The sequence below is a fragment of the Rhinopithecus bieti genome, unplaced genomic scaffold (assembly GCF_001698545.2).
Source record: "Rhinopithecus bieti isolate Rb0 unplaced genomic scaffold, ASM169854v2 scaffold_3043, whole genome shotgun sequence".
Classification (NCBI taxonomy): domain Eukaryota; kingdom Metazoa; phylum Chordata; class Mammalia; order Primates; family Cercopithecidae; genus Rhinopithecus; species Rhinopithecus bieti.
The window spans coordinates 2,078,861-2,102,140 of record NW_016804580.1 but is presented as its reverse complement, the minus strand read 5'-3'; the positions used below and the strand labels follow the sequence as shown (position 1 = coordinate 2,102,140).

The 23,280-nt window shown below is 38.4% G+C and overlaps 1 protein-coding gene across 1 annotated transcript in view; it reads right to left on the bottom strand.

The window, feature by feature from the left end:
- The window catches only part of MRC1 (mannose receptor C-type 1), a 101,871-nt gene that overhangs the window by 47,446 nt on the left and 31,145 nt on the right, over positions 1-23,280 (bottom strand). The window contains exons 6-11 of the mRNA XM_017869208.1: positions 19,106-19,252; positions 14,260-14,445; positions 10,889-11,046; positions 7,690-7,800; positions 3,864-3,979; positions 1,722-1,870 (exon numbers count right to left, since the gene is read on the bottom strand). Coding sequence (XP_017724697.1) covers positions 1,722-1,870; positions 3,864-3,979; positions 7,690-7,800; positions 10,889-11,046; positions 14,260-14,445; positions 19,106-19,252 — 867 coding nt within the window. The remainder of the gene's footprint in view (positions 1-1,721; positions 1,871-3,863; positions 3,980-7,689; positions 7,801-10,888; positions 11,047-14,259; positions 14,446-19,105; positions 19,253-23,280) is intronic.

Below are 23,280 nucleotides of genomic sequence, written 5' to 3'. Positions count from 1 at the left end.
ACTTACAGAGTAAGACATATCACTACTGCCAAGATGTGTTTTTAAAGTGTGTACTCAGCTCTTAATACACCATCCAGTTACTTCTTAAATCAACTGAAATCTTGCCATGGTTCAGAAAGTTCAATAATTCCATAAACAAGAATCACACTATTTAGGTTACTGATCTGTTTCCCTTATTGAAAACTGATAATGCAAATTATAGAACACTGAAGATTAGGACATATTAGGTCAGGTAGTAAATTGATAGACTTGAGCTATTATTTTTTAGCTTTTCACCCAAGTACAATGAAATATTTGCTATAAGGGATGTTGAAATTTCTCTGTGTGTGGTCATACTAAACAATGTTGTGTGCTAGTGATACCACTGTATACAAAGTCAAAGAATCTTTCAGAGACTATTTCAGAAACAACTTACAACATCTTACTAGAGAAGGTAAATCAAAATATAGAGAGAGGCAAGCAGGGTGGTGCGAGTGTAAGTAGCACAGATTTGGGGATGACACAGATTAGTGTAAATCCATGCTTGGAAACTTTCTAGTCACATAAACTTCCTGAGTCTCAGTTTCCACTTTTTTTTTTTTTTCTTTTAATGGAGTTTTGCTCTTGTCGCCCAGGCTGGAGTACAATGGCACAATCTCAGCTCACTGCAACCTCCGCCTCCCAGATTCAAGTGATTCTCCTGCCTCAGCCTCCCAAGTAGCTGGGATTACAGGCATACACCACTGCACTTGGCTAATTTTTGTATTTTTAGTAGAGATGGGGTTTCACTATGTTGGCCAAGCTAGTCTCGATCTCCTGACCTCAGGTGATCTTCCCGCCTCCTCCTCCCAAAGTGTTGGGATTACAGCCACTGCGCCTGACCTCCACTTCTTTTAAATGAAGATACTGAAGCCAGGTAACTGGCAGGGTTTTTATGAGGATAAAATAAAATCCAAGGCAAATAAAAGACTAAACATGGTAGCACATGGAAGATACGGAAATAACAAGTTCTGCATGAGCAATGTCCTTTGCTGCACCACCCAAGCACTCTAATATTTCAACTCCTAATTGCCCTGAAAAGTTTTATGTCCATTTAATACAGTTTTAGGTTTTCAGAAATAAGTCAACCAGGACAGGCACAGTGGCTCACTCCTGTAACCCCAGCACTTTGCGAGGCCGAGGCAAGTAGATCACTTGAGACCAGGAGTTCGAGACCAGCCTGGCCAACATGGTGAAACCCCGTTTCTACTAAAAATACAAAAATCAACCAGGCGTGGTGGTACATGCCTGTGGTCCCAGCTACTCTGGAGGCTGAGGCACGAGAATTGCTTGAACCTGGAAGGCTGAGGTTGCACTTAGCCAAGATGGTGCCACTGTACTCCAGCCTGAGCGACCGAGTGAGGCTCTGTCTCAAAAAAAAAAAAAAAAAAGAAGTCAATCATTTGAAACATTTGTGACCACTGAGAATTTCATGAATAGGTTTTAAGTAGACCAGTACCAGATAACCTAGCAAGATACCTAGCAAACTTTTCTTCCTTTTTTCTTTAGAACACTAAACTTATTGGGAAATTTTGGGGAGGGGGGAGAAGAAAAGAAAAAACAAAAGAGAATGAAAGATAAACTGTTACTAAAAGCATGATTAATTTACCTAGTCTATTTGGAGAGGTACCCGGAGGAATAACAGACTTTATCCAATGGATTCGTAGGGTGAACGCAACCCTCAACCTAAGCGCTGCCCATACCTGGCATATCCGAATTCCAGTGGGTGAACCGAACCTCTTCCTCGATGGTCCATTGAAAAGTTCCTTTGGTTTGTATATCTGAAAGTCCTGTCCAGAAATATTTTTCAGGCCTTAAGCCAACGAAACTAGTCAGGAACGCTTGTTCATATCTTTAAAAAGAAGAATTAACATTCAATTCAGTTTTCCAAACATTTATGCCAATTTTCAAAATTATCAATATGAAAACTATCTCAGTTCCATGTTTCAGCTATAATTGAATTGGTAATTCAAATATATTGTGTTATATCTGTATGTCATCTACATTATACACATTTTCACCAAGGAAATGTGAGCTTATGATGGAAAAATACCATATAACTGAGTATATAAAATCATTCAGATATACTCAAACCAACTCCCTCTAGCCCTCGCCAGCCCCTCTGCCTCTTCTAAAAATATCACAGAATTTTGAGAATACAAAGAAGAAAACTATTGCGTTTTAAAATACAGTGTTTTAAAAAATCAGTCCACTCTTCAAATAGTTCTACTGAATTATTGATTAAGCAAGTTCAAGGTTAGTAACGTTATCAAGGATAATACCCATGGAATAATCTGCATGAATTTCCCCGCTCAATTTTATTCTCTCATATCTCAGCTCTGAAACAAAAGAGAAAATTATCAAGACATATAGAGAAGCAGAGACTCAATCTCCAGAAAGAATGAGAAGCAGAATCATGAATTCTAACACTGTCTCTCCCTTTGGATTCTTGTCTGTGCATTTGGCATTAATCTGGGAACAATAAAATTCGGTTGACAAGGCACCAAAAATGTGTCTGAAATGACAAACCAAACAATGGAGGCAGCAACATAGGCAAAAATCTGTCTTTCGAGAAAAAGAAAAATGGTGTCTGAAGTTTCCAGGAACGAAGAGAGTTGTAGATGACTTCAGAGAGAGCAGGAAGATAATACAGAGAAACCTAACAGCAATACAACATTTTATTTGACCATAGTGTAAATCATTTTATTCCCTAAACAAAACAAACCAAAAAAATTAAAAGTTCCAAACTCGATTTAGTTTCCTTAAATGTCTCTAAACCATATTTAACAACAGAGTTAGTGAACTCCTGAGGATAAATATTACAGAAGATACATAAGGAAAAAAATATAGTGAAATCATGTACATAATACACCAATAGACCAAAAGATCAATTATAGTGCAGACCAGAGTATGATCTCATGGTACCTAAAGGTGAGCAGTTCACCTCACTCACAGAAGATAAAAAGTACCTATGTTCTGAGTTTTAGATGTCAGCATCGTATTAGGGTGCTACTACCATATATTAGACATTTCATTACACATGAAAGCAGCATGTGGATAGAAATACAGTTCTTTTATAAAAACTATGAAAGGTTATGACATCTCTCATTTTATCCAAAGATTTTAATATCAACAGTATCCCCTACATGTTATTCGGTCTGCCTCGAAACTCCAGTAAATATAACTTATTGTACTAAAACTCCATAATTTCATTACTTCTTTACTGCAAGTGAAATAGATACTTCTCCATTTTTGGAAACTTTCTTCTGTGGCTAATCTAGAGATTTGCGTAGAGTAGGTGAAGAGTAAATAAATAAATCTTAAAAATAGATGGGACCGTAGAGATAAAAAATCACATAAACTTCTCTATGTCCGTGTGATTTTCCTGACCGATGAGTCTGTTAACCTAGCAAAGCAAAGAATGGAAGAATGGAAAGAATGAATGAATTATTCAGTAAATCTCTTTGCCTTCTTTTTTGGTGGACAGAGTGGTAAAGATATAATGTGATTTTGAGCTGATAACTTTTAGTTACTTTCCTGCTTTAAAAAATTCAACATATAATGGATCATTAAAAAGTTAGCTCTATAAACTACATTTACTAGATTATTATTTGTAAACTGTTCTGAATGTTGCTTTATATTACTAAATTTAGCAAAAACGGTTTATAATGTTTGCAATAAGGAATCCAAATAAGAATATTATTTTTAATGTTTCTACCTTTACAAATCATACCTCAAGATCACACATAGTATGCACAGAAATTTAGAGTACATTCATACTTGGGCTTTTCTGAAACTTTTTTCTATTTGACATATTTTTAAATGAAATTAAAATAGTTACATACCTGTCTTCAATAGTTGTTAAATAAGCATTCTCATTATTACAGGTTTGGTTTGCTTCTGCAAATGTTGAAAGCGTATGTCCAATCATATAGCAGTAAAAGTGATGTTTTTTCCAGCCCTATTAATGTTATCAAGCAATGAATAAATGAGCAGAGTTCATGCATATATATTATAAGATATTATTATTATTATTATTTGAAATGGAGTTTTGCTCTTGTTGCCCAGGCTGGAATGCAATGATGCAATCTTGGCTCATTGCAACCTCCGCCTCCCAGGTTCAAGCAATTCTCCTGCCTCAGCCTCCAGAGTAGCTGGGATTACAGGCACATGCCACCACACCTGGCCACTGTGCCCGGCCTTAGAAAATATTATTTTAATACTTTTTCTATCATGAAACTATTGGATAAACAATAGGAATGTCTAAAGAACACAACTCTGAAGAATCTGAAATGCAATGAAAATTATATACATAAACGAATAAAAGAAACAGTAGTACATCATTCCTCTTATGACAAATTATGCACATAATTAGGGGCAATCATGTGCCCTTCTAATGTATCCTGCTTCTAATTTATCCTGCAACAAAAACTATTTGTGAAATGTTCACTGAGGAAACTGAACAGAATGGCTAAGATACCAGTTTTAGAATAAGTAACCACAGGAAAGAATTTGGGGAAGCGCAAGCCTAGTTGCCTATGGAAGACAATACTAGAAGATAGGTATAAAGCTACATCATTTGGTCATAGGAGACCACTTTTCAAACTTCAGGCAGCATGATTCAGCATTGTTCCTCCTTCTCCCATACTCCAAATACACAGAAATGGCCAGGCATAGTGGCTCATGCCTGTAATCCCAGCACTTTGGGAGTCCAAGGTGGCAGGATGGCTTGAGCCCAGGAGTTCAAGACCAGCCTGGGCAACATAGGGAGTCCCTATCTTTACAGAAAATTTTATAAAATTAGCTAGGCATGATGGCATGTGCCTGTAGTCCCAGCTATTCAAGAAGCTGAGGCAGGAGGATTGACTGAGCCAAGGAGGTCGAGGCTACAGTGAGCCACAATCAATCACACCACTGCACTCGAGCCTGGGTGACAAAGTGAGACCCTGTCGAAAGAAAGAAGGAAGGAAGGAAGGAAGGAAGGAAGGAAGGAAGGAAGGAAAGAAGGAAAGAAGGAAAGAAGGAAAGAAGGAAAGAAGGAAAGAAGGAAAGATGGGAAGAAAGAAAGAAATGCTAAATAAAAACATAACAATAAATGAAAAATCCATACTAGAGTTTGAAAGGTAGAAGGGGGAAATCTCCAGATACCCAAATTTAGTAGAATACTAAAAGCTGAATGGAAAATGCACAAACTAAATTGTTGTCGGCCAAGGATATATGAGATCCTTAATTAAGGTCCTAGGGGCTATGGTGTTAGTGTCCACACAGAATATGATATTTGGCCTTTGTCTCACTTGAGGCAGGGAGTTGAAACTGAGGTCCTTGTATAAAAATGATAACCACTAACCCCTATAACCCCTTGGTTAAAGGAGAACTAGAACATTCTGCCCACAGAACCAGGAAATGACAGTGTCTTATCATCTACCTGGGGTTCTGAGTACCAGAAAAAAACAATTCCTGAGTTTGAAAATAAATACCAAGTTTGTGCCACAGATGAGTGACAGTTCCAAGTTTATGCTATCCACATTGCATAGGAATCCACAGCCAAAAAATTAAAGTCATACTTAATCTGTAAAAGGAGAATCTCTAAAGCACTCCAAGAAGTAGAATGCAAAACCACACATCAGAAATACGCCCACCAACCAGGTCAAGAGAGACTGTGACGTTTGGGGAGACGGGTGGGGATGGAGAGATCACTAAATCACAACCAAAAACAACAAACTGGCCAGGAGCAGTGGCTCACACCTGTAATCCCAGCGCTTTGGAAGGACGAGGCGGGTGGATCACTTGAGGTCAGGAGTTCAAGACCACCCTGGCCAACATGGTGAAACCCTGTTTCTACTGAAAATGCAAAAATTAGCTGAGCGTGATGGCACGTGCCTATAGCCCCAGCTACTTGGGAGGCTGAGGCAGCAGAATTGCGTGAACCCATGTGGCGGAGGTTGTGGTGAGCTGAGATCGTGTCACTGCATTCCAGCCTGGACAACAGGGCAAGACTCTGTCTCAAAAACAACAACAACAACAAACCATATGAGAAAACAATCCATTTTAAGGAAGAGTCAACAACAGGTGTTTTTAAAGTGGTAAAGTTGTTTAAACTCTTTGTGCTTCAGTTTCCTCTTCTTTTAATCAGGACTATAATATTAATCCTGTAAATCTATTAGAATGCAATAATTGTACTTGATAAAGGACTGCTATTATTTTATTTTTATTATCATCCTAATGATTAAACAGGATTATTATCAAGATTTTAGATGTGTAGGAAAATAGAAAAAATAAAACTTAGATTGATTAAAAGTAATAAAATGTAAGGTTTGTTATTTTAGAAAATGACAGTAATATACAAACTATTGTGCAAGCATATGATCAGGCAAAGAATATGAACGTATGTTGGAACTGAAACAAAGGATAGTGGTCTAGGGACAGGAGACCTGGGTTATAACCTTGCCTCTGTTTCTATCAGAAAGCTACATTGCTTCTCTGAGCTGAAGTTTCCAGAATTCAAAACTTAGAAGAGGAACTTTGAAATCACCCAGGTCCTTTGTGCCTCTTCCATGCTATGATTTTCCATTATCTGCTCTATTTCTTTATGGTTTAATTTTATAGTAGCAAATTATCCACTTTCTGGTACGTATTATAAGATTATGTAACCACAACGTAATACTCTCGGGAAAAAAAAATAGCTTCTACTTCGTTTCTATTCAAAGAAAATGAGAAAGGAGAAAAGAGGAAGTAGTAATCAAACAGAAAAATGAAAACCATAAACCCTGTGTTTTTGAAGCTTCTGTGTGCTTTAAAAAACTATTTCACAGGGACCACTGAGTTAATGTGGGTACCAGTTGGAGGCTGGATTTCCTACCTCCCCACTGCAGTGACCTACTGAGAAGAATCCTCTCCAGGAGATGCCTCATCAGAAATATTATAAATGGGGAAAAATGACTAAGGATCGTTTGCTATCAGCAACTTGCGGGTATCTACCGGAAATGTTCTTAACAACCCATAGGATGACAGACTGTAGTAGACTATGGATGACACCTTCTCCCGTGGCCTGTCCTCAACTTAGCCAGACTCTCTCTGATGTGCCATTTTTAGTTCCTGTTCTCTCTCTTCCAATTCCCGAGACATCCTGAAAGGAGCTACTGGCCTTGTGTATCTCCATATCAACTATAGAGAATTTCCAAAGAAAACTTTAAGGAGAGCCGGGCGCGGTGGCTCAAGCCTGTAATCCCAGCACTTTGGGAGGCCGAGATGGGCGGATCACGAGGTCAGGAGATCGAGACCATCCTGGCTAACACGGTGAAACCCCGTCTCTACTAAAATACAAAACTAGCCGGGCGAGGTGGCGGGCGCCTGTAGTCCCAGCTACTCGAGAGGCTGAGGCAGGAGAATGGTGTGAACCCGGGAGGCGGAGCTTGCAGTGAGCTGAGATCTGGCCACTGCACTCCAGTCCGGGCGACAGAGCGAGACTCCGCCTCAAAAAAAAAAAAAAAAAAAAAAAGAAAACTTTAAGGAGAACAGTGAGATCAAACACTAACAATAAGCCACTGAAGATTGAGACAGCGGAAACCCTTGGCTACTGCAATAACAAGGCACTTTCACACATAAAAATAAAGCCAACTGTATCAATTCATATGTGCTCAGCTTAAGTCACTGTGGGCATGGCGCACTCACTTTCTTGCAGCCTTCTTCGACTTCCACTATTTCTGGACTTTGGCTTCGTGATTTCATCTTGCAGATGTAGCCAAGAGGCCACTCACAGCCCCGATCTGCCCAGTAGCCATCCTGCAGGGAGCAGAGAGAAAAAAAATAAAGGATTATCAGTTGTTGTTGTTTTTTTTTGAGACAGAGTCTCACTCTGTCCCCCAGGCTGGAGTGCAGTGGCATCATCTTGGCTCATAGCAACCTCTGCCTCCCAGGTTCAAGTGATTCTCCTGCCTCAGCCCCCCAAGTAGCTAGGATTACAGGCACCCACCACCACGCCCTGCTAATTTTTTGTATTTTTAGTAGAGACGGGGTTTCACCATGTTGGACAGGCTGGTCTCAAACTCCTGACCTCAGGCAATCCGCCCACCTTGGCCTCCCAAAGTGCTGGGATTACAGGCGTGAGCCACTGTGCCTGGCCAGTTCTAGACTTTGATGTTATTTTCTTGTAACTGTGCCTCAGAGGAGGAAAATTAAGATCCAAGGTTATTGAGAGAAAACAGCATCTACCAAAAGGAAAGGTAATTGACATGCTCACATGTAAACAGTAATTTTGACTCTGGCTACAAACATGTAAAAAGAGATTGGAACCCCAGTATGAATTTATATCTGAGATGTCCAAGCCACTGTTTAGAGGAATCCAGGGAGAAATTAAAAATGTCTATAAGTCCTTAGATGATGGTGCTCACAAAAGGTTTGCATGCAGCCTCTTCATCAATCTCTGTAGTCAGCTCTGTCTTCAAATTAATCAAGTTCATATAAGCCATCCAGAAAAATCTCCCACACCCAACACACCAAACTTGAAAACATTATGAAACCGCAGTCATCTTTCCTCCCTTCTTCCTATTTCTACCGATGAGTTTTCTCCTGGATCTGAGGCTCAATCTTCCACTTTACTTCAGATTCTATCCTCTCCCTTTTCCTTTGAGATTTCATGTTAACAGGACCTCTCCTTTCCTTCCCTTTGCTGCTAAACATCTTGAAAAAAAATGTTTTCTGGGCCAAGCACGGTGGCTCACGCCTATAATCCCAGCACTCTGGGAGGCCGAGGCGGGTGGATCACCTGAGGTCAGGAGTTCAAGACTAGCCTGGCCAACATGGTGAAACCCTGTCTCTACTAATAATGCAAAAAAATTAGCTGAGTGTGGTGGCGCACACCTGTAATCTCGGCTACTCAGGAGGCTGAGGCAGGAGAATCACTTGAACTCTCGAGGCAGAGGTTGCATTGAGCCAAGATTGTGCCATTGCACTCTAGCCTGGGCAGCAAGAGCGAAACTCCATCTCAAAAAATAAATAAATAAATAAATAAATAAATAAATAATGTTTTCTGTATTGTCTGTCTTTAATGCCCCATCTCTTAGTTGGTCTCGGCCCAATGCAATCTAATACGGAAGCCTTTAGCCAGAGTAATATTTATAAATTGCCACTTTGGTCTCACCCCTCTGAGACAATTCATATTTCTTGAACCTCAGTTCCTACCCACCCTTCCGGCTCTAACTTCATGATTTCAACCACACTGACCTTTCACCTCCTCCAAGCATGCTGCTTTCTGGTTTCTTCTGTCTACTCTTTGGATAGTTAACACCTAATATGTTCTTAAACTTTCAATCCATCACGATAAAACAACCACAATGACAAAATAATAGCCACAGTGACAAAAATAAACAACCATAATGACAAAAATTATTGAACAATAAATATGGGCTGGGAACTGTGTACTATACATGCATTATTTAATACCTATATCCTGGGCCTGGCACAATGGCTCATGCCTGAAATCTCAACACTTTGGGAAGGTGAGGTGGGCGGATTGCTTGAGCTTAAGAGTTCAAGACTAGCTTGGGCAACATGGCAAAAACCCATCTCTACCAAAAATACAAAAACTTAGCCAGGCATGGTGGCATGCACCTGTAGTCACAGCTATTTGGAAGGCCTGAACCCAGGAGGTCAAGACTGCAATGAGCTGAGATTGCACCATTGCACTGAAGCCTGGGTGACAGAGCAAGACTCTGTCTTAAACAAACAAGCTATAACAACAACAAAACACCTCATATCCACAGGTGAGCTGACTACAGCTCTTATTTCCACTTTGCAAATAAAGGCATCAGTCATGCAGCAAAACCCAGCCTCTTAATCACTGTGTTTATTGTCTATTAATAAAAGATAAATTTGATGACATTTTTCAGTCACTAAGGTCATATTTTAATCATAGACACCATCATTTCATATGACATCTCCATATAAACTGAAAAAAATGAATGTAGCTCCCCAAGTACAGGTTCCAGGCCTCATCTACCATAGTTCTAAGTAGGTCTGCATCTACTCGGTGTATATTTATCTCTTATATATATATGGGGCTATGATCTCTTTTTACATATATGTACACACACATACATATATATCTCTTGTTACGTCTCTTGTAATCATATATATGGCTTATAATCACTTTTTACATGTACCTACATAATCATATATATATGGCTTAATTAGTCAAATGAGAGCTTGGGTATATATATATATATATATATATATATATATATACACACCATTATAATATGGCACTATATATATATATGGCCATATATATAGTGCCATAGGAACAATATGAGTATTTGTTATAGGCCAATTTCATCCTTGAACCAAAAGTTTCTGTCTGTCGCTTCAGTGATCCTCTTGAAAATTTATCTTTGGGTCGGGTGTGATGGCTCACGCCTGTAATTCCAGCACTTTGGGAGGCTGAGGCAGGCAGATCATGAGGTCAGGAGTTTGAGACCAGCCTAGCCGATATGGTGAAACCCTGTCTCTACTAAAAATACAAAAATTAGCCGGGTGTGGTGGCACGTGCCTGTAGTCCCAGCTACTCGGGAGGCTGAGACAGAAAAATCACTTGAACGAGGGAGGTGGAGGTCACAGTGAGCTGAGATCACGCCACTGCACTCCAGCCTGGGCGACAGAGCGAGACTCCATCTCAAAAAAGAAAAAAAAATTTGACTTTGCTAGACAATTGAGAGGGATTCAAGAAATCAAATCTGAATTTTGGTTCACCTTTGATCCATGCCAATTTATGCAGAATAAAAACAATCTAAACAAACATATGTAATTGAGTGGGACAGAAGGAAAAATCCCCTGTGACTTTCATTATAAATATCAGTAATTCAAGCAGCCTTACCTTGCCTTTCATCACCACACAATCTTCCTGTCTGTTGTTTTCATGGCTTGGTTCTCCACGAAGCCATTTGGTAAATGTTACAGGGGTCCCATCACTCCACTCAAAGTACATTTGAATCTTAATGTCATTTAAGCCAATCCACAATTCATCATTTGGCTCTAAACAGGAAGAAACACACAGTAGTATATACAAGGTTGCTTTCCAAAGGTTGGGGGGGTAAAAGGAACGGAAGGCACTCTGCTTCATCAACAGGGCTCTACTTCCCTTGATATGATCACCATCATGAAAGATAGTCCTCATGTGTATTCATCTGACCTACATGCTGTCGACTTAGATGGCAACTACATTTTACCTTGTTAGCTTGAGGTTGTGTAGTGTACTCTTTACATTGTGAATATGACTGTATTCTTTAGCGGAAATATTATAGATTGTATCTCCTGGCAGTTACAAAAACAAAATTGAGGTAGGTCTATTACTATGCTCTATCTTACGAAGCTGCTTTTATTGTTACAAATAATTTACCATGTCAATTGCACTCATATTATTGGAAATATGGTAGCCTATTTATATACATCTATTTGACTATGATTAAATTGATGAATGTTTTAAAATAACAAAAAGTTTAAACAGCTTCTATTTTACTGACTGTTGCTATCAAGAACATTCTAGGTGCTTCTGTTAAAGATCAATCAGTGTACTGAGAGTGAAAAGTATTTATGTAGTGAAAGAATTATAAACCAAGAGGTGAGACTTGCGCCTGACATTTGGTAGCTACTTCCTAGGCTGTGCACACAAACGAATCTGTAATCATTTTCACCATGAAATGCCATGAAATTCCAGCAAAACTTCAATAACAAATGAGGTTAAAACCAAAACAACCAATATAGATTTAAAATGTGACCATTTTGTTTTGAAATTCTATGGAGAGCATTATTGATTTTATAAGTAGGTGCCATGCTAAAAATTCCTAAATATCACAACAAAAATGGGACAAAGTTAAAGTCAATGAAGGTTTAAGATGTCATGGCTAAAAGATAAACTTGTCTAAATTAAAAAAAAAAGTTAAAGCATACACAAATCAATATCTATCTAATTCACACAACTGGGAGTCCCATCGTGAATGCTTGATGTATGATCATTTAGTGGTATAACACAGTTAGTTGCCAAAGTATTGTAAAGATGATGTTGTGGTAGAAAATGAGGAAAATATCACAATATATAAGAATCTCCCTAAGCGGTTTAGTCTCTTCCTCCTGAAAGTTGCCATTCAACTTTGCTTTTGGAGAAGTCGCTGGCTGGCCTGGCGCCAGCCCTGGCAGATGTTTCCAGTGCCGTGGAGAATGAATGACATTGCCAAGATGATCCTCTTCTTCTTTCACTTGATTTGCAGATCGTGATCTCTTCAGCAACAAATATAGGCTTCCAAGTGACCTCATGTAGCCCTCAAAGATTTCAATTGAAGATCAAAGAAAAACTAACTTCCTAAGTCCCATAGAGTATAGTATTAAGAGTTTTCTATATACATATTTCTCACTAAATTGTTCTTCCCCTATAACTCCTTCAATTCCTAAGCACAATCTTGATCCTAGAAAAATATATAAGATGTGAGTATAAAGTTGTTATGCTGATTTTCATCAATCAGTTGGGGAAGTTGTATTCATTGGTATAATCACAACTTACGTGTAAAGGTCTCAAAGTATTCACTTGAAATATACTTCCACGATTAATACAAAAGCTATCATCTCAACCATCTAAAAAAATTTCTAGGCTTTTTTTTAGAAACTATAATTTTAACTCTACAACTTTACTTGTATTATTATTATTTTATTGCTTAAAATAAAACCTTATCAGTAATTTTAATGGAAGGTTTTCTAATTTATTAATTCTCAAGCTGAATTGCAAAGCAACTTTGACCATCCAATTTCCTGAAATAATTATAGCAATAAAAACACCAGGTTTCTTTCTTTTACTACAGTATGTTATAGAAAGTAGAGTTAAATGTGCACTCTAGTTCTATAGCATCCTAACTAACCTGTTTTCTGCTAAATCATTTGCAAACTTTACTGGCTATGACAAGTGCCACACTAAATTTAAGTAACTGTTATTCAGACATATCGGTTCTGATTCCATTATTATCTTCTAGTGTGAATTTTCCAGGATAGGTAGACACAGAATACCCAAGAAATTGTTCATAGGCTGCAGCTGGGCTATTCTTATGGCCTAAGACACTCAATGTGGTCAACGCAGGAGGATGGATATCATTTGATAGGTGCTAGGGGTAGGAGTGTTTCGGGGTCTTTTAAGTCTTTCTCTGGTACTACTCTGTTTTTTTCTCATCTATTTGTTAATTGCTTTTTCCTCTCCTCCCCCAGCCCCCATCAGTTTCCAAGCACTATGTGTCAGGAAGCTGTCTCCACCATCTCCACCATCCATTTCCTCTTGTTTTGCTGGGGGGAAATGAAGAGCAGCTGCAGCTATTCAGCAGCCTCATCAGTGGAAGATGAAAATGATCATCATTTAATCAACAAGCACTGCTGAGTGCCCATTATCATTATGCTGTTTCTCAAGTCGCTCGTCTTCGGGACAAGCATTCCCAACTTATTTTATTCATCTATTTTTTTCTTTCTGGTTAGTACATTTTCTATGTATTTTTAATTATGCACCTAAAATTGAGACATACATTTCCTTAGAAAAAAATTTTTTTAGTAGAGACGAGGTCTTACTATGTTCCCTGGGCTGGCCTCAAACTCTTGGGCTTAAGCTATCCTCCCACCTTGGCCTCCCAAAGTGGTGGGATTATAGGCGTGAGCCACTGTATCTTGGCCAAGAAATATATTTCTTTAAAAGGTTTAGGCTGACATCTAACCATTACAAAAAAATTCTATATTTTTCACTGTTCAACACCCTCCCAGCATCAGCTACATTCACAAAGAAGAAAGAAATCCAAAGTCTGAAACAGTCCATTTAGAGATCTTTTTTAGGAGATAAAATATGGACCTAAGAAAAGAAGATACACACATACACACACATAGATAATTCCAAGGAATTAATCATTGTTGACAAGCGTAAGGTAGACTGCTCTGAATCCAGATAATACATTAAAAAATAATGTTTTAAAACTATCTATAAATGGATTACACATTAAAAGAAAAAAATTGAATTATCTTTCAGTGATAAGAATTCTTTCAATTATTATACAATTTTCACATTGTGGCATTTTTAGCATTTGTGATTAAATTCATACATTGTTCATTGAATTATTAATTTACATTGATTAAATTTGATGTTTCTAATAAAATTTTCCAGAGGTAGGTAGAGAGGGGTGCTCCCAGGATTAAGGCCAAGTATATTATCACTGTCAGGCTTCTCACCATATCCTAGCTGGGAGATAATAAAGTCAAATTCCTCAATGGTGTGGATACTTGCTAGGTCACCACCTTCCTTCCTGCATGTGGTCAGAGCATCTCTCTGGATTTTCTTCTCATCTCTGTGAATCTTGTAACAGTGGCCGGCATATGGCCACCACTGACTAGGACAGTGAGTAGGCACATCACTTTCTGGAAACAAAAAGGGGGGGGGGTGGAAAAATTTTTTAAATATTTGATTGAAACTATAACAATATTTTAATCATTTTATATAATACATGAAACAGCTTATAGTCATTAGGCAAATAAAGGTAATATTTAGTTTTATTTTGCGGCATACATATTCACAAAAGATAGACAAGCCATATACTATTTTGTTGGTTTTAGACAAAACAAAAGAACCTACTTTTAGTCAAATGGGATATCACCTTATCAATTTTCTTTTTTTTTTTTTTTTTTTTTAAGAGACGAGGTCTCACTCTGTACCCCAGGCTGGAGTGCGGTGGTATGATTATGTCTCATTGCAGCCTCAACCTCCTGGGCTCAAGCAATCCTCCTGCCTCAGCCTCCTGAGTAGCTGCAACTACAGGGCATAAGCCACTGTACTTGGCTATGGGAAATTTCTTTTTAAAAAGTTGTACCTATAACAAAACTATACTAATATATATTAGATTATCTAAATCTTGTCAGCAAACCTGAACTAAGCATCTGTTATGCACTGTTTAAACGCTGGAGGCCTGACAGCTTTGAGGGACTAAACACATCCTCTAAAAGATTTGAATTTACTTTATTCTATGGACATTAGGGAGCTCGTCACTCTTGAGAGGCAGATTAGTGTTGAAGTAGACAGCTGGAATGGTTGGGGGACAAATGGTACCCAAGGAGCCTCCGCCACCATAGCCACACGAGTCAGCTACCTGTTGCCTCAAAACAAACCCACTACCATTTACTTGCTCCCAAAAACTGACACGTGCTCTTGTAACTAGGAGAGGGATTTGGAGTCAGAACTCGTAAAACCTGAATGTACGGTGAGTTGTGTGATCTTAGGCAAGTCACATCACATGAACAGAAGTAGCCATACAGATGAAAATTTTTAAATGAGATTAACACTAACACTAATATCAAACCCCCCACCCTGTGTTCTTCTGAACTAGAAAAGAATAGAGAAAGTGTGCTTGTAAACCACAAACACCACACAATCATTATTTAATTAAACCAGTTGTCAACATCCTCAGGATCGCTACTAATAGCATCAAATTGTATAATCTTGATTATATACTGCAAAAATTTACTTTAGGCCGGGCGCGGTGGCTCAAGCCTGTAATCCTGGCACTTTGGGAGGCCGAGATGGGCGGATCACGAGGTCAGGAGATCGAGACCATCCTGGCTAACACGGTGAAACCCCGTCTCTACTAAAAAATACAAAAAAAAAAACTAGCCGGGTGAGGTGGCGGGTGCCTGTAGTCCCAGCTACTCAGGAGGCTGAGGCAGGAGAATGGCATAAGCCCGGGAGACGGAGCTTGCAGTGAGCTGAGATCCGGCCACTGCACTCCAGCCTGGGCGACAGAGTGAGACTTCGTCTCAAAAAAAAAGAAAAAAATAATATAAAATAAAATAAAAATTTACTTTAATAGTAATGAGCTAGGGCAAACTGACAATAAAGACATTTGAAGGCAGAAACTCACTTTATTCATCCCTGTTGCCTTGAGCCTGGCACGGGGCCTGATACGTATAGGTGTATTGAGTATTGGAAGAGAAAAAAAAATTGAAGTTATAGCTGATATATAGCTGCTTGTTATTACTATTCTAGAGATACTATTTCAAATGGTACTTTGGCAACATGTTTTGCTTAGAGGGGACTATATTACCAAATGAAAGTGAAGTTATATATTATTTAAGCTCATATTAAATGTTTTCAAATGGCTGCCTTAGTATATGTTCATTATAGGGTAACTTTCTTCACTATTCCTTTAATTCCTGAATTGGTCCTATCTTCCCTTAAAGGTGGAGAGTATCTGAAATATCATTGTTTAAGCCTAGGATTCTGTGCCCCGTAGCCATGCAAGGAACTAATCAGTCATGCTCAAATGGTGTACAATTATAATAAAATGCATATTTTAAAATACAATTTAGATTCTGTGCACTTCCAGTGGTTAAAAAAAAAAAAAAAAAAAAAAAAGGAAAAAAAAAAAAAAAAAAAAAAGGAAGAAAAGAAAAGAAAGAAAGGTTAACACAGCTTTGGAGCCCTCTGGTGGGTTATTTTAATTTTGCTACCCAGGAAATTGACAATAGGATCAGCCAATGCTGAGTCCTTCAAAAACTGAACCAATGAACTTCAAAAATATTTGAAAGCATGAAAACAACCAACTTGAGTGACATGAAGGGGAGGTCCCTGGGGCAGCCACAGAAGATGGTTTGTTCCTCTAGCCACAGCTCATGTGCTCAGTGGCCACGTGTGGTTAGTGCCTGTTAAGCCAGACCGTACAGCCCTAGAGACCTGAGGATTATGGATGAACGGGTTAGTGTTACAAGAATTCACAGGGTTTGAGGTTGAATTCTTGCCTAAGGATGTTGCCAATCCTGTATGTTGCATAATTTGAACTCTGATACGCTTTTCCAGGTTCTGGTTTATCTGAGTTTATAGATAAAACAGAATCATTAATCCAGGGAGTATAGAGATGTTCAGAAACTCACGTCAAGCGGTTAGTAAGTGAAGGAGGCATCATAGAGAAATAAGAATGTACTGAGTGTTTGATGAACAAAATTTTATCTCAGGAAGAAGAGTCACGAATATTTCCATTTTACAGATGAGGATCCCAACACCGGCAGGTTAAGCAGTAAGGCCAAGTTACAGAATTCTGACTGCTGTACCAGAGAAACTATAAAATAACTATTCTCCTCTTTGGCAACATAGAAATTCCAAGTCTTAGAAAGAGAATTGTATGAAGTCTTCCAAAAAGGAAAAAATATGCTATTTCTCCTAGAGGAGGAATAGTGGAGGTAAAATGCAAAAATGATGGGCTTTCCCTGAAGATACCCACTGTCATTATGGAGAGCCTGTAAAGTATAATCAAACCCAACATCCATGACCCTCATCTATATCTATTTAAGATTTTGGCCAAATCTACATCAATTAAAATCGCAAACACATCTCCTCCCTAATCCAACAAGTCCACTTCCAGGAATTACCATGTGCATGAAATGATGTGCATATAATGTATAGAGTTATTCACTTCAGGGCTGTTTGTATTAATAAAAGATTGGAAGTAAATTAAATTAAAAATCCATTAACAGGAGACTGGTCAAAAAAATATATGTACTGTCTCTGCAATAGCTTTTGGACAGCCATGAAAATACACATAGAAGCTATTTATATTCTATATGGAATGATGTCCAAAATTGTTATTAAGTGGAAAACTTAAGGTAAAAACTATTACAGTATATTGCCATTTGTATGAAACAAAAATAATTATAAATGTATATGTTTATATAGTCACAGAATAACTAAGGGTGCACACCCAGAAACAATTATTCTCCAGGAAGGTAAACTGGGCGTTACAGGTAAGAGGTAGGAACCCTTATTATTTACCATGTTGTACCGTTTGAATCTCTAGCCATGTCAAGCATATTTTAAAATACATGAAATTGTTTTCAAAGCCAATGAGAAAAAAAAAAATCAAGAATGTCACATTGTCAGGTTCCTCCAGCAGAAAAACAGAAATGAATTAAACCATTTAAAGCATTAGTTATCCCTCCAAAAACAGGTAATAATAAAAATATGTAGTTTGTCTTTCATCAATTTGAAGAAATAATTCTTGCCTTAGTAGTTTTTTCTCCTATAAAATTGTAAGGGACAGCACAACTGATTTTTTTTTTTTCTTGAAGTCTAGCCGACATTTAAAATTCAGTTACAGGCCAGACACGATGGCTCATTCCTGTAATCCCAGCACTTTGGGAGGCTGAGGCGGGTAGATCACGCGAGGTCAGGAGTTCAAGACCAGCCTGGCCAACACAGTGAAACACCGTCTCTGCCAAAAATATAAAAATTAGCTGGGCATGATGGCACACATCTGTAAACCCAACTACTTGGCCGGCTGAGGCAGGAGAATCACTTGAACCCAGGAGGCGAAGGTTGCAGTGAGCTGAGATCACGCCATTGTACTCCAGCCTGGGTGACAGAGTGAGACTCTGTCTCAATAAATAAATAAAATTCAGTTACAACTTTCTAGACATTTTATTCTAGTCTATGAAAACTTCAGTATAAGATGCTACACTGCATAGCATGGAAGCCCAGCCCAAAGAGAGCCGTAAGGACCTAATATAAATATCAAGTCCAAATATTAACTTTCTCACTTGGATTCTGGTTTTGCCAGGTGTGCAAGGTTTCTGTATCCTCTGAATATCTTTTTCCTCAACTACAGCATGTGAATAATGACACCTACCTCAGAGGACTGCTTGTGAAGATAACGTTTTTATTTAGGTCAGAGGGTCTCCACAATGCCCAGACACCACCGCACACTCAGAGAATGTTAGCAACCAGCACACAGAAATATTGCAGTAATATCATTCAGCTTACCCCATCGACTATCCACAAAACCTCTGGAGGCATTCCAACAGTTACACGTAAGCCCACAACACCTGGGCGTAAGTCTCCACAACGCCCAGACATCGTCGCACACTCAGGAAATCTTAGCAACCAGCACACAGAAATATTGCAGTAATATCATTCAGTTTACCCCATCGACTATCCACGAAACCTCTGGAAGCATTCCAACAGTTACACGTAAGCTGTAATGGTGCTTATCTTTCAATTCTAATAGTTTAGGCACTTCAGACCCCATAGACCACTTACCTGAGGGAATAACAAAAGAATTCAAAGTAGTGTTGCCCTTTTTGCAAATATAGCCTAGTTTCTGAACACATTCCAGGTTCTCCCATTTAGCATTTTTTCCAGGATTTAGTGACACACAGCTTTTTCCAGGTTCAGCTGATGGACTTCCTTTGAGGAAAAGGAAAAGTTAAAGTGGACTATTATAGCTATTCCCAGCAGAGAGCATCCCTCCCACGTGTCCTCATGTCTTCATCCTGGAGGTTCAATGGACCCCCATTCTGTCTTTTGCTACACATTCACAAAAAAACATTTACTGACTGCAGAGCAAAAGACAAGATGGGTGTCTATTGTTTTCTTATTGTTGGATCACTCCAATACTTAGAATGTTGATAAAGCAAATATACTTCTTTGAAACAACCTTTTTCCCCATTATCAACTAATACAGCTACATCTTAAAACTTACAGTTGTCACAATGGATTACATTATCAAAGAGAGGTACCTAATGAAAAGAATGCATGATTATGCAGCCATTAAAAAAAAAATGAAATCATCATGTCCTTTGCAGCAACATGGATGCAATTAGAAGCCATTATCCTAAGCGAATTAACACAGAACAGAAAGCCAAATAGCCATGTTCTCACTTCTAACTAGAAGCTAAATATTGAGTACTCATGGACACAAAGATGGCAAAAACAGAAACTGGTGACTATGAGATGGGGGAGGAATGGAGGGTAACAAAGTTTGGAAAACGAATTACTGGGTACTATGTTCTCTACCTGGGTGATGGGATGGATCATTTATATCCCAAACCTCAGCAACATGCAATTTACCTAGGTATGTAAAAACCGTGTACATGTATCCCTGAATCTGAAAGTAGAAATTATTAAAAAGAAAGAATACATCATGTTCCAAACCAACCATGTTAAACATTATTAGGGCCGGGCACAGTGGCTCACGCCTATAATCCCAGCACTTTGGGAGGCCAAGGCGGGTGGATCAACTGAGGTCGGAAATTTGAGACCAGCCTGGCCAACATGGTGAAACCCCATCTCTACTAAAAATACAAAAAAAAATCAACCAGGGAGGTGGCAGGTACCTGTAATCCCAGCTACTTGGGAGGCTGAGGCAGGAGAATTCCTTGAACCCAGGAGGCAGAGGTTGCAGTGAGTGGAGAGCACACCACTGCACTCCAGCCTGGGTGACAGAGTGAGACTCTGTCTCAAAAATAAAAATATAAAATAAATGGAGGAGAAAAAGCTAATGGGAGAGCGAGAAGGGCAACATGCTGTGCTCCCAGAACTAAAACTCTCTCACTATCTTCAACTCAGCCTATTGAAGAATACTTTCAGCAGCTGTGCCTTATCCGTTTCTTAGTGGAAACTGACTAAAGAACCTGATAAAGTCAGTGTTGCCAGTGGGATGAATACAGGCATTGATATATTTCACATGTGTTTTGCTATTCTAATATATGATTTAGAAACCAGTATTCCCCAAACTAGCTTCAAGTCCACCTGAAGACAGGGTGAATGAGCCACATTCTGTTAATAACTACGCTTTGTGACCTTACAGATGTCTATGTAAGCTGTGCCTGAACTTCACTTCCTTTCCTGCAAGACGGAAATCATATTACCTGCTCCACAAAGTCTGGAGCAGGTAATAACCTAAATAAGGGGTTTTTTTTAAAGGTTTGGTGGTAATGGTTAGTAAAAAGCATAAAGTAACCATAAATAATGGTTGGTAATAAGCATAAAGTTATCTTTTTTTTTTTTTTGAGACGGAGTCTCACTCTGTCACTCAGGCTGGAGTGCAGTGGCACGATCTCGGCTCACTGCAACCTCCTCCTCCCAGGTTCAAGCAGTTCTCTGCCTCAGCCTCCCGAGTAGCTGGGATTACAGGAACCTGCCACCACACCTGGATAATTTTTGTATTTTTAGTAGAGACGGGGGTTTCACCATCTTGACCAGGCTAGTCTTGAACTCCTGACCTCATGATCCACCTGCCTTGGCCTCCCAAAGTGCTGGGATTACAGGTGTGAGCCACCACGCCCAGCCAAAGTTATTTTAAAGTTAGTAATAAGCATAAAGTTATCATAAAGTTAGTAATAAGCATAAAGATATCTTAAATATTTGTTGATACGGTAACTAAAATAACAGGATAACTGAACTAGCAGATAAGGTATTAGCACTAAAAATAAACTTTCAAGAAAAAATACATTTTCTAGCTATTAGTTATTAATGTGTTAATTAGAAAATCATATTATACATTTATCAATACCTCTCTCAACTTTGAGACATTAATTAGTGGTTTTAATGTTTACCATAGTTATTATATATTTGAATTCACACTTACACATCATTTATGCAAAATATTCTGACTTCAAAAGGGAATATATTTTAATAGATTCATTACTTGGTAATTATTCAATTGAATGCTTGACTGAACAATTTATATGAAACCAATTTTTAATTTTCACAATATCTCTAATTTTCATTGGAAGAAACTCTCATACCATTTCACAAAGCAATTTAATCTTGCACCTACTTCTTAGGAATTGAGGTTTAATTTAAAAAAGCATTTACTTCCCTTTCTTAATCATATTCCACTTTCATTCTTTACTTCACCCAAAGTTAACTCAGAAATGTTCTCCCTGAACTTGTAGGATCCAAGTGGTTAAATATCATAATCATCACCCCTGATTGAATAAATTAAATGACTGCCTACTGTGCATAAAAATTTAGCAACACAGAGAAGAATACATTCTAGTCCCCTAATAAATTTTATTGTCTAATAAATCAGATTGAGCCCAACCAGTACTCTCTAATTGCATCTGGCTGAATGGGTAGACAGACATCTAAAATCTTCACCCACAGAAAAAGGATATTTTATATGTATTCTCTTGCAGTAAGTCTTCCCATATTCCAGAAATTTTGACTTCCCACATTCCAGAAAAAAATAGAACTGATTATTAGCTCAAGACTTGAGTGACAGCACTGTAACCATCATTTGTTGAAGTAATGCTTTGAAACTGGAATTTCACAGTAAAATATAATTTATTTAAACCAAAATATATTCTCTAAAAATGTTCTCTCATGTTTTAGCATCTATTTGAAATGTTGTTTTATTGCAGTTTTTCTTCTTGCAATACAATAAACCAAATACAGAAAATGGAGAGTTTGGCCAGGTGCAGTGGCTCACGCCTGTAATCCCAGCACTCTGGGAGGCTGAGGCAGACCACATCACCTGAGTTCAGAAGTTCCAGACTAGCCTGGCCAATGTGGGCAAATCCCATCTCTACAAAAAATTAAAAAAAAAACAGCCAGGCATGGTGGTGCATGCTGGTAATCCCAGCTACTTGGGAGGCTGAGGCACGAGAATCATTTGAGCCAGGAAGGCTGAGGTTGTAGTGAGCCGAGACTGCGCCACTGCACTCCAGCCTGGGCAACAGAGTGAGACCCTGTCTCAAAAAAAAAAAGGAGAGTTTAATTTTCTAAGCCAAATGCAAAAACCACTCAATGGCTTTAAAAAAGAAGTCTGACTGTCTGAAGAACACCGTATTATAATAGTATTGCCCATAAGAGAATTGATAAGTAAAGATGTGACCAATATGATACTTCTGTCCTTTCCCACACCCATGGCAGACATCACTAATCATTAATTGCACTCTTTCCTAAGAAAAAAAAAAAATGGGATTGAGGGTGGGGATTGGATTCATACCCAATAGAAGGCCTCAAGTGGCTACTAACACTAGTTGGTACTGGTGAATAAGATAAAAGCTTTATATCTCTTTTTTGTTTTCTCTAAATAGTTGCTCAATATGTAAACTTATTTTATGTTGTGTTACTTTTATGTTATGACAATGTAGAAACAATTAGCTCATAGCATTTTCTATCCTCTAAAAAATGAGAAAGTTGTTGTAGGTTTTATCATCCCCAACTGTTTTTCTATAAACTACAAACTGTCTAGAAACCTCTAATGAATTTTTATGCTAATATGGAATATCATAAGCTGTGACTGAGATAGTATTTTAATCCAGTGCTATTAAATCAAAAACAGGAAAGGGGGCTGTTAATGTAGATGTTAAAATCATTGTCACAAGGACAGCAAAACTGCAAATAGCTCATGACTCAAGGTACAGTCATAAAAAATTCTCCAACCCAAAATAATTTCAATCCACTTGTCAAACTTTACAAAGAGA